Genomic DNA, 18,058 nt, shown 5'->3' with positions numbered 1-18,058 from the left:
ATTGGCTCATGGACCACTCATTGCTGCAAAAGAGGAAGGCATGCTTGTAGGAAGAACAAATATAAGCCAGTCAGCTTTAACTACGAAAGGGTAGCTCAAAATGGTGAATAAAAGGCATTTCTATTTTCTTGAAATGGTTAGGTCATTGGTGACATGCACAAAACTTCTAATATCATATTCAGGGAATGCTCTCAACTGTTGTTTACAATCTTATTAAAGTAATACTAGATACAGTCTAATATAGTGTATAAATTCTTTGCACCACCTTTAAATGGTGGGCTCACCGTTAAAAAATAGATTTTTTTATAAAAGTTTCAAATCTTTCTCTTTTTTAAAGAGTGCGCGGGACATGTATATCCTAAACTGTACAAATCATTTCCCTATAAGGTAAGAAGCAGGCAAGGTTGCTTGACACTTCAAAGTCAGGTCACAAAAACCTGGTCATGTACAAGTGATGCATCATTCTCCAGCATCTATATTTCAATTATTAAAAGAATACAATAAACCATGCATCTTCACTATATTTCTCAACATTATACATTGTGTTGAGCACATGCTTTACCAGTCTAGCTTAAAGAATTACATGTGCAGTAGTCTGCTAATGAGCTGTCAGGAAATTGCATTCCATCATTATAAATAAACATAACACCAAGATCATGGAAGTACCCTAAGTATGCACACGCGTTGCTTTTCGAGACAAACAAAGTCCAATGTCCCGACCAAATCATACTCTTGCTCCACCAATCAGAGATGGTAATCACCCCAAATTATTGGCATCTTTCTGGACAGCTAACGCATAAAAACCTATACAAACAGAGAACTGTGCAATTATATGGAGCTACCTCATTTCTTCATCAATCTGAACCTTGGCTACAGTTGCCTTTAGTGCAGCTCGTCTTTTGGTTTGAATTTGCCTAACAAATTCTGTGACCAGGATGTGGAACTTTGGTGCAAGCCTTTTAGTTGAATAGATATTAAGACCTGCTCTTTTCAGGCCACGGATGAGATGTTTTTCAGCAACTTGCATATGAGTGGAGCAGAGTAGAGGAACCGTGGATCTTAGTACAGGCTTACAACAGAGAATGGGCCCTGTCTGCGTACTGAACACAGGCAAACAAATCATTAACAAAAATTATTATTATTATTAAGACAGAATTATGCAACATAAGGGCAGAGAGGGAGAGAGAGAATTCCTAGTGCAAAATCCAAACTAAATTTTCAAGTCTACAACTCATTCCAAGCGGCCCTATAACCACTAGTTTACACCCTGACGAGCATATTAACATCCATTATATAAACTGAAAATACAATCCATGCACCAAGTATTGTCGAGGACATCAGTAAACGGTATGACTCTAGGTTCCCAAAATTACAATTTCAACAATAATGAATGATAGGATGGAAAGCCCAACATAGTTTCATCAGCTGCTAACACCGAAACTGTAGTTTAACTGAAGTATTCTCAGATAGTCAAGAAAAAAAATCCATATAATAGTGGCCTAATCATAGTCATCAACAGGAGAGTCGATTTGGTAATAACTGGTATCTAGTTCAGCAAACTTTGATTTCCTAATTTACAACTTGAGATTTAAGTTTGCAGCTTGAATGATACAATACAAATCTACAATCCATTGGGGAAAACTTTGAATTAAAAAACCTCAGCATGACATTATTCATAGTGTCACCTCAGCCGTATTGTATCACTGAGTCACTGACACCCATCTCATTTTGAAATTATAACAACATTTGCATTTAATCTAAAAGCTCAAGCCCCTCTTGAATCTTCACAAAGGGTCCAATCAAAGTTAACACAGGACATGATACCAGCCTAATTATGTGGATTGGAAGACATTTTTATTCTTCACGCCCAGAAAAAACAGAATTATCTTATCTTCACTTCAAATTTAAGATTTTGCGAGTGATTCTATGTTTTTCAAGATGTTACTTACAAACATGCATTTTATGTTATTGGATTGGGAGGTGACACAATCTAAAGGTAGGAGATTGCATTTAAGATAAGAGCTTATAGCATGGTTACAATCATATATCACTTGACTGACTAGTCTTAAACAAGAAAAACTGCAAGAGCAATCACTGGCAAGAAAGGAAAAGTTGAGCAACATTTTAAAAAAAATAAAAAAATAAAAACCAATAACTAATCAACCATTATGATATGACGTTCCTTTTGGGTTATTATGGAGAGAATCTTCCCTAAGGATGTTGTTCAAGCAAAAAAGAAAAAAAAGAACTGCTCTTATTCTAGTCACACGCACAAAAGTATGCATCTTAAAGCTTCCATGAGGGCCATGTTTCCACACCATAAGTCATGCCAAAATCTAATCCAGATCCATCACCCATCTCAAGTCTATTGTGACTAGGATAAACCTCCGATTGTCTTCTGATATTTTTCCACAAACCACATCACCGAAATACTTCATTCGAACACCACTCACCACAAGTACAACTGAATTTGGAATCATTACAGCTTTCCATAAGGCCTCCCTCTCATCTTGGTAACACCAAAGCCACTTCCCTAATAAGGCTTGATTAAGCAAAGGCAAATTTCAAACTCCCAAACCTCCATGAGAAAGTAAAGAGCACACATTAGCCCAGTGTACCTCATTCGAATTCCACTCACCTCAACCACAACCAAACTTGGAATACACCACGGCTTTCCATAAGGCCTTCTCATGTTGGTAACGCCAAAGCCAATTCCCTAGTAAGGCTTGATTACACAACAGAAAATATCAAACTCCCAAACCTCCATCAAAAAGTGAAGAGCACACCTAAGCCCAATTTACTTCGTGAAATGTGAATTCATCATCTAGGCCATGCCATATAAATCTTGTTGCAGTTTCTCTATTTGACCTAGTCGAAAGGGGGAACGGAAATGAGAAGTATGGAGGCAAATTTGAGAGTACTCTTGATCAAAGTGATATTGCCACCTATAGACAAATACATCCTCTTCCAACCAGTCAATTTGCATTCAATCTTCTGAGTCACCATCCAAATAGACTTTTCCTCGAATAAAGATTCCAAAGGAAGATTGTGATATTTCATAGGCAAAGAAAATACCTTGTACACAGTATGCTAGCTAGACTATTCAAGACATTTCTCACAGGGACCAACTCTGACTTGGCTAAATTCACTTACAACTCACAACTTCAAAGCATTAAAAAAAAGTGTCCTCAAAGATCAGATGTACCATGGATTCAGCCCCACAAAATATCAAAGTACCATCTGCAAACAATAGGTGAGAAATGTTAAGTGCACCAAGATCCCTATAGAAAACCCAAACTGAAAACCTTCCTGATGTTAAGAAAACATATGTTCATAGAACTGCACAATAAGATCCCTAGTTTCATTTCAATTAGAGGAAACTAAACCCTCAACCAATAGCTTCTCAATTACATATCCTCCTATGCAAATTAGCCACTCGATGGAAAATCATGGTACACTTGTCACCTTCCCTTAGCCATAGAGCCCATGAGTTCTACCTCCAAAATACCTCCATGATCGAAGTGACCCTTTCAAGGTTAGAGATTACTTGAATTTACCATAGCTTCTCTTCTTTAGATAGTGCTCTGTCCTCTTCAGCACCCTCCAAGCCTTCTAGCCCCAGCAAGAAAGACTTGTTACGATGCACCAAATAAAACTTACACTTGCTCGTTTTAAGTCTTCAAGTCTTTCTTCAATGCCTTTAGTTTGTGAGCCAGAAATAAACATAAGCTCCTTGGAAGTGATAACAAGACCACCACTGTCTAACCATGTCAACAAAACCTTCTATTCTTTACCAGAATCTAAAATTCGAAATACTCACTGCCCTTGAAACTCTCCACTAAAAATATAATGGGAAAGTGATTTGAGCGAAGTCTTGGTAGTATTTTCTAGCACAGGTAAGGAAAATGCTCTTCCCAATCTGACAACACAAGGATTCTATTAATTCCATATCCAAGGAGGATTGCCTTGGTTGTTAGACCACATGAAAGAACCTCCAACGGGAGGAATATCCATAAGATCCTGCTCAAAAATAAAATCTGAAAACTTTTTTTTTTTATAGGTAATCAAAGATATTATATTCATAGAAATAGGCCAAGCCTAGGTACACAGGAAGAATACATGAAGAACGCCTAGCTAGAGGTTACGCTGACTCTTTCGAATCAATTGTCTCCTTACATTGTTCTCGAGTTTTAGGTACAACCTTTATGAGAGAACCCAAATTCGAAGAGCACCTAGCACAAATAAGTTGTGATGACCCAAGGAATGCCCAACATATGGGTCATCCTCCAAAACTAGTCAATGGTATAATCAAACTAGTCAATGGTATAATCGGAGACCCTTTGAATCATTATAAAGAGCAATAACTTCTCCATCTCAAGTAATATGGGATCTCATTCACCACCCATACTCATGCAATACAGGACATCACAATAGCACTTTCTTTTATCACATGTTTGGCTCTTTTTTTTTCAATTCTAAACATTAGCTTCTCCAAATCGTCAACGCCTCATCTAAAATTGTATTCCAAACTCCTTATCCCTAACTTTCCAAGGAGATTAACCACAACAATAGACAAGTAAACCACACCCTAAAATTGCTAACTAAAAATAACCAACCTAGCACTTTCTTGCAATGGAAAAGCCAAAAGCTTTTGTTTGGGAAGGCATGATTAACCCTATCTCATAGGTGTATACCATCATGGACACTAAAGGAAGCCTATCCAAACTTCTTTGGTATAGCAAGCATGAAAAAAGCCTCGATCGCGGACCTCCTTCACTATTCTAATGGCACCCCCCAGTGGAGTGTCACATTCCTTAGAGCTGTCCATGATTGGGAAGTTGACACAATCTCTAAATTCTTTTTTTTTTGTTTTATCGGTAATCAAATTATTTTATTCATAAAAATAGGCAAAACCCAAGTATACAGGGAGTATACATGAGAAATACCTAACTAGAGTTTACAACTGATACTAAAATGTCATGGACACTTAGTCCGTTACAAACAATAGCCCCCGCCCATGAGAACAATGTTTTAAAGAAAAAGACTTTCAGCTCCTCCATTGTCTTCTCGCAGTTTTTGAAGCTTCTATCATTTCGTTCCCACCATATACACCAACACATGCAAATAGGGGCCATTTTCCAGATTGCTTGGACTTGTGAATTCCCTCGAAGACCTCTCCAACTAGCTAGAAAATCCACCAATCTAAAAGGCATGACCCGTGATACGCCAAGTCCTGTAAAAAAAATAGTCTCGCGAGGTCTTTGCCACCTCACAGTGTAGAAATAGATGGCCTACTAATTCACCCTCTTTCTTACACATGTAACACCAATCCAACAACATTAACCGATGTTTCCTTAAATTATCTATGGTGAGAATTTTGCCCAATGCTGCTGTCCAAACAAAAAAGGCAGCTTTGGAAGGAGCTTTTGTTTGCCAAATGCTCTTCTATGGAAATGAATGTATGTCTGGACTTGTTAAAACTCCATGGAGTGATCTAACAGTGAATTTACCTTTCATGGAAGGGCTCCTCCAATTCCTCTGATCCATGGTACCCTCAATCATATGTACAGAATACAGTGCCACATAGAACTTTATAATCTCCTCCAACTCCCAATCTTGAGCTGCCCTAATGAAATCAACATTCCATTGAGGGGAGCCACTAGAAAAAGCAAGTAGTCAGTTATCGCTACATCCTTCACTTGTGCAAGCCAAAATATGGCAGGGAAAGTGTCTTGAAAACTTCTTTCACCACACCAGTTGTCATACCAAAATCTAACACAAGAGCCGTCACCCACTACAATGTGTATGTCTTCGAAAGAACTCCCAATTTTTCCTTATGTATAATCTCTGAATTTTACACCCTAGTCTATTTAGTCCCTATGAGGGGGGGAGGGGGGGTGAAGACAAACTTTTTTGGTGCCCCTCGGCGAAAGGGAAGTTCACATTACATTCCTTCTACGAATCCATCTCTTACGCAAATCCATTTCCATGGAAGAGCATTTGGAAGACAAAGGCCCCCGTAAAGGCATCATTTTTTATATGGACAGCTTCTTTGGGAAAGATCTTAACTATTGACAACCTAAGAAAATGATGTATCATAGTACTGGATTGGTGTTGTATGTGTAAAAAGAGCGGAGAATCTATCGATCATCTACTAATGCATTGCGAAATTGCCACGACTTTGTGGAATGACTTTTTTACTAGGGTGGGTGTAGCTTGGGTGATGCCAAGAAGGGTGATCAACCTCTTAGCTTCATGGAGAGGTCTTCAAGGCACTTCTCAGATTGCTACAATTTGGAAGATGGTTCCGTTATGTCCATGGTGGTGTCTTTGGAGAGAGAAGAATGAGCAAAACTTCGAAGATCGTGAGCGGTCATTGGATGAACTTAGAACTTTCTTTTTTAACACCTTGTTCCAATGGTTGATTGTAATTGATTTTCATGACATGATCATTCATGATTTTCTTGTAGAACATCACTCCTAGACATTGCTCTTGTATATAACCTGTGTACTTGGACTTTGCCTATTCTTATGATCAATAAAATTTTATTTACCAATCAAAAAACAAAAATTGATAGGTTGCCTCTACATCTAGAATGAAGAGAAGTATCATTAGGGTAGTGCGTATAGGACTGAAAAGTACACAAGATGAACACCCAATAGAAAAAATTAGCATTAGAAATTTCAAAGATCAATGAACTGTTAAAATATAGAGAGATGATGATCTAGACCCTACACAGGCCTAGTACCAATGGCCTGGATATTGTAGCTGTCATAGTGGATATGATGATCTGCTGTCTCCAAAAAACTGGCATTATAAATTCAAAAGATCAATAAACTACCAAAAACTAATAGGAGATATAACTTGTATCCGCCCCTCAATCACAGAGTTTGCACAAAAGCAAATACTTCAGCTCCCACATAGGTAATTCATACCCCCACAAAGTTCTATGCACTCTCTCCAAAAACACCACATGATACACAAGTTAACTACCTTCCCATATGCCAAGAAGAGAACTAAAGTTTTAGGCATCACCCACAAAGCCTACACAAGCCTAGCACCAATGACAGACTCTCTAGCTATCACTGAACTTTAGATAAATAGACTTCAAAGCTCCTCCACTGAACGTTCTTTATCTTCAAAGCTCCGGTCATTTCGTTCCCTCCAAATAGAGCATAGGAGACATATGGGAACCATCTTCAGATTTCTAGAACCCAAGCATTACAAAAGGGTCTATTTAGTGCATTATATTGGAGACTTACCAGCCAGAAACTTTCCCAGAATTATCTAGCAGAATAAATCTTAGCATTGTGTTCCCCTTTGTCTGGTAGGCCTTATCCAATGTTCCAACCCAAAAACTTGTGATTGATAATTCTAGACCCTTTCCATCAAAATCTGAGAAATACAAGTACACCAGGCCACTGGAAGGGTTTTCCTTTTATATAAGTTGTGGTCAATTCTCCTTCCAATTTTATGAAAAGGCTGCTACAACAATTCTGCTACAACCATGGTATTCCAGTTTTATGAATGATCAATTTCACTTGTCATTTTTCTTTCTTTCCATACTTGATTTCTTGTTTTATACATGATCAAACCTTGTTCCCCAAATTGACCTCACTGAACAGTTTTTCCTGGCACTTGGATATATCCATGTATAAGCTCATTGGCATCTACTCCCCTATACAAATGGGATAGCATAGTGGAGGTGAGGCAGCTTTAGAAACTACTGCCTTCCCCCTAAACCCAGGGTTAAAATATTAGTAAAAAATCCTTTTACCGCATCTATATTTACCCAAAAACTTTTAGAAATGATCATCTCCCCCCCCCCCAATCCCTCTTAACTCCCCAAACATCTTTATTTACCATTTTTTTCGGAAAGAAATTTGAAAATGCATATGTTTGTATTATTTATATACAAAATATATACTATGCTGAAAAAATATTAATTGTAACAATATTTGTTCAGTCCCTTCAAAGATGAACATCTCAATCCACCACTGGGATAGTGGGTAAGGTTGCGAGTCAAACCCACAGGGTCTGCACAAGCTACTGATCAATAAAAAAGCTCGGTGCAGTTACTCTATAATTCTTTTTTTTCGTTGATTGGTAAAATAAGATTTTATTTTATCAAGTAAATAGGCAAAGCCACTGGCACTGATCAAAAAAAATTTAAATAGGAAAAGCCCAAGTACAAGTTACTCTATAACTTTTGAGATTCACACCATCTCCACAGTTTTCATGGCCATACTAAGGTTCTTTCATAATGAATCACAAGTTATGCAAGTTCAGGAAAATTCTGATAGTAATAGAAGTACCAAGCTTCAGTGCATTGTCTACATGAGGATGCTCTAAAGTAATTATAGAACACCAAAAGATGTCATATATTCTCTAATAATTTTCCAAACATTCATTAAAAGAATACCAACACAATAACTGCAATCAAACCGGCTTTTCCTCAATTCCATACATCTAAAATATTCAATAAAGACCTAAAAGCTACTTTGTCTTTCTATTTTTTGTTCACTTGCCTTGTCCTTTTTATCATGGAAAGGAAAAACAGAATACTAAATGAAAGTAAGGGTGGAATCCCAACAATCGAATTAATCAAATACCGATCCTTTCACCTGTTTATCCACAATAGGGATTAAAGCAGTAGCAACCATTATGCGAAGGGGATAAGATTTAAACCCACCACCAAAAAAATAAATAAATAAAAAAGGAGAACGTAATAACTCAGAACCAAGACCCAATTGATCCGGCAATGAAACCAGTAACACTTTCACAGACCTTGGGCGGCTTATCCTTCATATCCAACATTTGAACTAGTAATATCAAACGGATTCAACTTACCCCAAAAAGTTAAAACAGATAATCCAAAACATGATTCTCTCTCCGTAACCAACTTGAATCCAGGCCGATAGGGAATATAAATATCCTCTTTCCTTTCCCCCAGCTTTCTAAGCCACACCCACCCATGCCCATATCCATACACATACATAGATAAATATAAATAAATCTACAAATAAATTACCTTTTGATGCAATAGCTGCAACCCTTGTAGAGCTTCTGCTTTGAATCTGAGAGTATATGCGCGTGGCAGTACTTCGTCAACGCCATCGCCTTCGCCTTACACCCAGTCACCTCACACCTCCTAATCTCTATCGTCTTCAGCACCTCCTCCTCATTCCCTCCGGCTACTTCCCTCTTCCTACAGTTCCCTTCATTACCCGCCTCATTCTCTTCCTCGTCCTCCTCTTTGTACGGGCTCTTCCCGTACAACCAGTAGTACTCCTTATGTTTGTCTTTCAGTTCCTCCATTAACGCCCAGTAGTGGGCCTTGTAGCACCTGGCGAGTTGCTTCGCTCGTCGGGATCGGAGTTTTAGGACTTCTTGGCGGGTCAGGAACTCAGCCGTGGATAGGGGGGCGTCGAGGTCGGATTCGGCAACTCTCAAGGGGGATGGAGGAGGAGAGGGAGAGGAAGGAGAGGGTCTGGAATCGTCCATGGCTGACCCGGTCACTGGGTTGGAGGGGAGAGTGAGATTTTTTTAGGGTTTTAATTGGGTTTTACAATTAAATTTCGTATATTTAATAGAGGAAACGGATGCTTCTCCGAATATGCATATATGGAGTCGGTGAAGAATTTTCCTCTTCGTAAACGAAATTACGGTTTTGATCCTTAAATCCTGCTGTATTGACGCTTTCATCCGGCTTAGACTTTAAGCACGTGGAGATTCAATTTGGTCACGGTACGCTGCGTTTGTACGTTGAAGTCATCCCAGATTATTTGAGTTAATTTGTAGACATCAATATTTTATGAGTTATATTAAGATGTGTATGAATATAAATATATTGAAATTTTTGTTTGAATTTATAAAATAAATTAAGATGGATTTGATTTTTTTTTTTTATGAAAAGTTGAAAAAATAATTAATCTTATCAATAATTAATTCGAGATGAGTTGAAGTAAGCTTGTCAACTAAACACAGCCTAAATTTATAGAATTTGGATCACCTACAGGTCTCGAGAGATAGACAACTCCACGATATTTTTAATTATCTAAGTAAATTTTTAAAATAAATATCATGAAATTTATTTTATGTATTTATTTTTTCTTTAATAAATATATATTTTTTTTTTATCATTCTCTCATCATTTGATGATGTGGTATTAGATGATTGATTTATAAATAAAATATAATAAATAGTCTTAAATTATTTAATATTACATCATAAAATAAATTAAAATAATGAGTAACATTATTATTCTTTGCTAATCAAGAATTCTATAAAATATAGTTCAAAAAATTAATATAAATATTCTCTTCGTTAAAAAAAAATGTTCTCTTGTGAGCCACACCTAAACGATTTTCATCATTTAGTAAGGTGAGAGCAACTCAATCAGCAACTCAATCATTCGAAAAGAAGCAAGCAAGCTAACTTTAAAGTACTTTATCCGACTAAACCACTAACATATATATATATATATATATATATATATATATGAGAAATGATAGTTATAGTTATAAATATGCAAGCGTCGTGCAATTATTTTAAAAATAAATAAATAAATGCAAGATTCACATAAAAAAAATTAATTTTTTAATAGTAAATCTCACTTTTTTTCAAAATGACTGCACGACACTTGTGCACTCCATGACTATATATAATATTACCTTATATATCTATTATATATATAAGTGTGAATAGGAGATGAATAGTATTTTCTTCTAACAATTTTTTTTTCCATTTTGTCTTTGCTTCTATTCCCAAATTTCCGTTTTGCCCCTGGTCTTCTCCCACACGCGAGCCCCTCCTCCCCTCTCCCCCATCTGTTTCTTCGTCCCCTCTAGTGCGTCGCCGCATGCCGGCATGGCTAACTCCACCCCACTCATTCTCTTCCCCTCCGGTCGGCATCCTTCTCCTTCCAATATTAGCCCCTCTCATGCCACCGTTAACTGCCACAATGGAATCCAAGCTGTGGCCCTTTTTTATTCCAACGCCGCCGTTGCATCGCCGTTGGCCATCTCTTCACCACACCACCATCAGCCCTCCAGCCACCTAAACCACCCAACCTCAGCTCCAATTCGCCACCAATGAAGTCCCTCTAACTTATTTTCTGATTTGGATATTTTGGCCTCTAACTACAACCCACGCCGCCACCCATGATCAACCACCACCACCATTTGCTTCAATAACACCTCTAAGTTATTTCCTAACCATCTCAAGTCTTAGTTTGTTTCTATTCAAAATTTAGCCTTTTGGAAACCCACGGTCATAGTCCAAAATACATTGTTACGTTGTTGTGCCGCCACCTCTTGCACCTCCTTGATCCTTCGAAAATTATAATTCATCATTATAAGTAATTTTTCAAAGAATTTTGTGAGATTTGAATATATTTTTGCACTAAAAAATTTCTGCAATCTAGTTGGTTGTGCCAGACTTTGAGTTCGAGGAGTATGAGAGTCGGTTGGATGTGAGAATATGTTGTTTATTTAATTGAATTATGCTTGCATGCATTTATGTTGTGTTTGGCATCATGACATTTATTTCATCATTTCATGCATACTCATGTGTCATGAATGAAAACTGGGTTTTCATGTGAGAGATTATTTTTGGGTATGTTTGAAATGAATTGATTAAAATGAATAAGAGAAAGAAAAATTAGATGTAGAGATGGTAGTAAGCAGAGATGGTGGTAGAGTCACGTCTGTAATTTCCCCCTACGGTGCACGTGGTAGGGATGGTGATAAGTCCTGCATGTGATTGTCGCCTACAGTGCAAGCAATAGGGATAGTAATAAACATGGATGATGGTAAGTCTTATATTTGATTCCCGCCTACAATGTTAGCGGTAAGAATAATAGTAAGCAGGGATGATGATAATTATGCCTACGATTCCTGTTTACAGTAATTGATAAATGAATAGGTTAGGCAATTTTTTGGAAAAATGACGGTTTGTGGTTTAATGGATACGAGCGCCATTTTCTGGGAAAATTGTCTGTTTATGCTTGGGCTGTTTTCTGAGAAAATGGTGAATGGTATTTAATAGCATGTTTTGAGTCAAATAAATTAATGAATATTAAATAATATTCTTAAAATAATAAAATCATTTAAATAAATTAATTTTTTAAAACTATATTATTTTCAGAACTCCAAAATATAAAAAGGTTTACTTGAAAATTAGTATTTGTTCAATAACACTACAAATACCTCATTTTAAAATGATTTTGGTAAAATATTTAGAAGATTTTAGAATACTTGACTCAATTGAAAAATCATCCGCTAAATTTAAAATAAAGATATTAGATTTAAAATGATTTTTTTAAAAGAAATGATATTCATCATTTCCACACCACACACCAATATGTGATTTTTTTTTCTTGATATTTAAATTCATTATTTCTACTTTTTAAAGTAATTTCTTTGTTTAGAAATCAAAAAATTATGTAAAATTAAACTAGACACACGGTTGTCCTTTCCTAGTGTGTCTATATATATATATATATATATATATATGTGTGTGTGTGTGTGTGTGTGTGTGTGTCTTTATTCCTTATACTTGTTGACTTGGCCAATGCATGTAGAGGGCCAAATTGATATGGAAATCAAGTGCCATCTACTCGACCCAGATTTGCATATGGTCTTTTTCAAGGGAATTGGGATAAAAAATCTATTGCTTTTCAATTGTGATCCATCAAATAAATGGCTGTAGAGCTCTGCAACAATGTGTAGTCCGGAGGATTGGGTTGGGTTCTTATGTAGAAAAACACAAGGAATGGTTGAGAGCTTTTCTCTCAATGAAGTAATGTATCCTCATACTTCTCATATGCTTGCTTAGTCATTGGAAGAGAACTTTCAAAATCTCACTAGGTTATGTTCTACCTTCTTTTAGGACAATGTGCATGAGCATTTATCTGATCTCTATAATTTATCTTAATTTTTTTTGCTTGAACTCCTCCATCATTCACTTGAGAGAAGTGAATACAATGCCTACAAATTCCCTTGGACGGTTTGACCGATAACGAATGAAACTCTCAATTATCTTCTCTCTTCCCCCTAGGTTATTTTATCCGAGTAGTGACAAACACACAACACTTTTTATAACACATGTTATAAAATAAGGGTATTTTTGTAAAATGATGTTAGTTTTATAAGATATTTTACAAAAATACCCCTCCTTTTAAAACATTGTTGTATAAAGTGTTGTGTATTTTTCATTTTTCATTTCATCCACTCCATCTAGAATTGATTGCCTTATGAAATCATTACCTTGGTTTAATAAACAAGTCTTTTTTATTTTTACTTTTGCTAGATCAACAAAGATGATATTTCCCCCATAGATTTAAGCTACAGCTCACACCACAACCCTTGCAATCTTGGATACAATTTTAGAAAAATGATTTGTACAAACTCCAAATAAACAAGTCTCATGTAAGTCTTTGTAAAAAAATGGAATTCACCTTAAAAAAATGTAAAAAACTATTCTTTATTAGTGACGCCCACCTTTTTACAAATGACTTGTATGAGACTTGTCTATTTAAAGTTTATACCTAGCATTACTCAAACTCTTATCCCATAAAAACTAAAACAAAACCTCCATTACTTTGATTTTTACATACCATATATAAAGTTACAAAAGATTTCAAAACCAAATTCCTTTTCTCCAATACTTTCATATTTACATTCATAAACATTGACCATATCCTCAAATCCTAAAGAGCTGACCTTGGAACATGTTGGGCAATCTCATGGTGTTAATAGAATAGCCACCAAATTTAGCAATCCATGACATTACTCTCAATACAACTCTTTTGGGTCCAAATCCAATCTTTCCCTTATCAATCTCAACAAAGTAAACACCATTTGCATCAAAACTTAATTGGAACCCTTATTAAATGCATTGATCCTAAATCGCCAACTACACCAAAGGGCCACTTGCGCATAAGAGTTGAGATAAACCTCGACATCCTCCTAAAACCTAGTTTCTATCTCCCTAGACCCTATATTTCTCCTACATGGATCACCTTCAAATATAAAAAACTATGTGACATCTAATATAATTGTTGATGATGTGTTTCGCACACTTGCTATTGTTGCGGTGGGACCTATGACCAGAATGAGAAAGAATGGCTAGGGGTCAAGCAGGTGATTCCTCTGATGCATAAGTCAATGTGGTTCAATTACTTTCTCAATAAAGATGACTTGTCTTTTGAGGAAAGATAATCTTCTTTTTGCCTATTTTTCCCTTTTTATCTATCCTCTAGAGGTCCACATAGCCTCTCCTTCTTCTTTGTCACTTGACAACAACACCCCCTCTAAGGAAGTATGTCGTAGCATTGAATGTGATAACCCCTCCTGGACTCCTGATCAACATGGCACTTCGATGTATTTAATGAGGTACCACTCCTGAGCATGGGGTATGGAGAGTCACTCTGTCGACTTAACCACCAACCGAGTTAGCAGGGATGTGTCGACCTACCCCGACAGTGCTAGTTCCCATGGGCCGCATTATGTTGGAACATGGCCCAATGGCCATGACAGCTTGTTGTTTTCTCTTTGATAGGCATGTCTTTATGGTGGGAGAAAAGGTCCTCTGGGCCTGTTAACTATTATTCTTATGCGCACATTACACCTAACTTAATCAGGGTTTGTACGGATCAATTAGCCCGACAGGGCTACACCCATTTTCTAGGTTAGAGATTGGGCCTAACAATAATTGTAGCCTCTTAGGTCGTCTTGCCTCCAACTGCCTTGAACCTCCCCAAGACACCACCACCAACATTCTTGGCCCTTGGCTATGACAAAGTAGCCAATTCCAACCTCCCAAGTCCTAAATTCCTCACACCTCATAAACCAACACAATCATCATCTCTTAACCTTCCCAATTGCAATTTAAACTCCTAAAAATTCACCAAACCCATTGACAATCTCCATATTAAAGCACAACCCCACACCCTTCTAGTCCACTCTCGAAGCTAGACACTTGTCAAACACTCTAAAACACACCCTTATAATACAATTATAATGAGCAACAACTTATACCAAAACTAAACAACCTCCACAAACCACCCACTTTCCAAACTAACCAAACTAATCCCAATCAAATAACCCAACAAATAAAACAATCACTACCAAACCAATCCTTAACCATCCCAAACTCCCCTGATTATATACCCATTAATTACAGCAAATCCACTAGCCCAATTTCCCCCCCCAAAAAACTCCTGCCACACCAAAGTCTTTACTTGCCCCCCATCACCACAATTATAACAGGTAACAATTTCTTATTTTCTCTCCAGGTATCACGACATATCCCCTCTCCGAAGTAGAACAAAAAGACCTATGATATCTCTTCCTAAAACTCTCCTTCACCCAAATTCTATAGAGAGAAAGCCCATGGCCTCTTGACATAACCAAACTCTCCCATCAGGATATTACCAATTGGATTCCTACCATTCAATGCCCATAAAAGAAGCTAAAAGTCCCACAAGATCTTGTTGTAGCCTCCAAAATCTATGTTACCATAGCTGTGGCCGTCCAAAAGGACCATTCCATCACCGTTGCTCTATCCCAAGTAGGAGTGGAAAATTGTGTTTTCGAGTCGTGTCAAGTCATAAATATTAAATTATATAAGTCAACTTGACTCGTTAAGCTAAACGTATCAAACTTTCAAACCCTAACTACACCTATTTAGATAGCGGGTCGTGTCGTGTCACTCGTTTTGACCCGTTTAATAATTAATTAGAAATAAGTCAACACGACATGACTCATTTTAAACTCGTTTCATGTAAATGGGTTGAATTAACACGTATAACCTATTTGACCTGATTAACATAATTTCATATAAAAGTTAAAATCTATATTTATTAGTAGCCACAATATCTTAAAAAAATAAGACTACCTATTAATAAAATATATCAAGCGCTTTTTGGGGTCTTTTGCAACGATTCTTGGCGCCGGAAAAGACAACATTTCTTGTAGTGTAATTATATAAATCATTATAACTAAATCACTATAATTATATATAGTATAGTTAATATGTTAGTATTAATATCACTAAAAGTCTATAACTATATATATTATTAATATCACTATTAGTATAGTATATAGTATTAATATTCACAATTCAAGATTTTTTCAAAAGAAGAGAGATGCCAAGAGGAGCAGTGGGAACTCTGTTAATGAGATAGGTTGCCATTAAAAAGGCATCATCCCAAAAATAATGAGTAAAACTTTTAGATAATAAGGTTAAGCCCATTTCAACAACATGACAATGTTTTCTTTCGATAGAACCATTTTGTTGAGAGCTATGAAGGCAGGAGACACGATGTTGAATTCCCACTTTGTGAAAAAATTGATTCAATGTTTGAAACTCACCATCCCAGTCTGTTTGGACACTCTTGTTTTGACGATGAAATTGATGTCCAATTTGTTTTTGGAATTGAATAAAGATAGTCAAAACATCAGATTTATTTGCAAGGGGGTAGAGCCAAATAAATTTGCTGAAGTGATCAACAAAAGAAACATAATATTTATTGTCTTTAGTAGATAAAATAAGGGAAGGACCCCATATATCAGTAAAGATTAAATCTAAAAGATGATCAGAAATAGATTGAGAGACTGGAAAAGGAAGGTGGTGGCTCTTCCCTTGCTGACATGTAGGACAAACGCCTGTTATTTTATTTAAGGAGAGTGGTAGGGAGAATTTGGACATAAGATGCTTCACTGTTTGATAGGTGGGATACCCCAAACGACGATGCCATATTTTCAAAGGAACACGCTGACATAAAAAGGATTGAGAAGAGGATGAAGCCGACCTAGTGGAGGGGAAGGGATAGAGTCCATCCTTAAGTGTTCCTTGTAGAAGAACCTTTTTCGTGACCTCGTCCTTCACAAAAAAAATGAGAGAAGTGAAATTCAACAAATATATGTTCTCTTTGGTAAATTGGCTCACAAATATAAGATTTTTCTTGATTTGTGGGACATGTAAAACATTGTGAAGATGAAAAGAAGATTGTGAGGTCTGAATTTCAGATGAACCAATATGAGATATAGCCAAACCTGCCCTGTCTCCTACTTGAATTTGATCCAAACCGTTATAGGACTCGGCATGGAGGTGCAAATTATGAATATCATTGGTAAGATGATTGGTAGATCTAGTATCAGGATACCGACTGTTATTATCTAGAGTTTGTTGTGTTGTAAGGAAGGCAGACATGTTGTTAGGCATGCTTTGATAGGCCTGATCAAAACGGTGGAAACACTAGACAGCTACATGACCAGCTTTGCCACAAATCTGGCACATTAGGCGACTACCACCAGGAGAAGGACCATTCGGAGAAGGACCATTATGACCACCTCGGCCCCTACCACAACCATGCGAAAATGAGTGAGAAGGAGCACAATTATGGTATTGTATCTTACTAGGAGGACCGCGATATTGGTCAGTGCGGGTTGCAACATTTGCAGATCCGATGGCGACTTCAAGAGCTTGAGTGTGTGTAGTCTCAACTCAAAGTTGAGAAGATGACCAAAGACATCTTCAAGTTCCATGAGATCATCCCTTGTTTGAATGGACGTAACAATGGGATCATAAGAGGAATCTAGGCCACCAAGGAGATACGAAATTATCTCAGTATCAGGGAGGGGATGCCCAATAGCCGCAAGAGTATCAGCAAAAGATTTCATGGTCTGGAAGTAGTCTGAAACAGACATGCCTCCCTTATTGACAGTAGAGAGTTTATGTCGAGTAGTTGAGAGCCGAGCTCGGGAGTGAGAAGAATACATCTTTTCAAGAGCAGACCATACTTCTTGAGAAGTAGTAACACCAACCACTTTGGCCAGAATGTTTTTCGATAGAAAGGACATGAGAATACTCAAGACAATTTGGTCTTGATCAAACTAGTGAGTAAACTCGGGATTGATAATTAGATGAGGAGCTGAAGATGACAAAGCTGCCTCTGGGTTTGAAATCTGTTGGGTTGGCAAGAGAATACTCCCATCGACATAGCCAAAAAGGCGCTGGCCTCTGAGATAGGGAGTGATTTGAGCCTTCCAT

The 18,058-nt window shown here is 37.1% G+C and overlaps 1 protein-coding gene across 1 annotated transcript; it reads right to left on the bottom strand.

Annotated features, from left to right (window-relative positions):
* Nucleotides 1–445: 445 nt before the first annotated feature.
* Nucleotides 446–9,584, bottom strand: LOC109005481 (INO80 complex subunit D-like). The gene is made up of 2 exons (XM_018984446.2): nt 9,033–9,584; nt 446–1,100 (listed from the first exon to the last, which is right to left on the bottom strand). The coding sequence occupies exons 1-2, from the start codon at nt 9,503–9,505 to the stop codon at nt 839–841; spliced, it is 735 nt and encodes a 244-aa protein (XP_018839991.1). The 5' UTR covers nt 9,506–9,584; the 3' UTR covers nt 446–838.
* Nucleotides 9,585–18,058: the final 8,474 nt, after the last annotated feature.

The sequence above is a fragment of the Juglans regia genome, chromosome 11 (assembly GCF_001411555.2).
Source record: "Juglans regia cultivar Chandler chromosome 11, Walnut 2.0, whole genome shotgun sequence".
NCBI lineage: Eukaryota > Viridiplantae > Streptophyta > Magnoliopsida > Fagales > Juglandaceae > Juglans > Juglans regia.
This window is presented reverse-complemented; position numbering and strand designations above follow the sequence as displayed.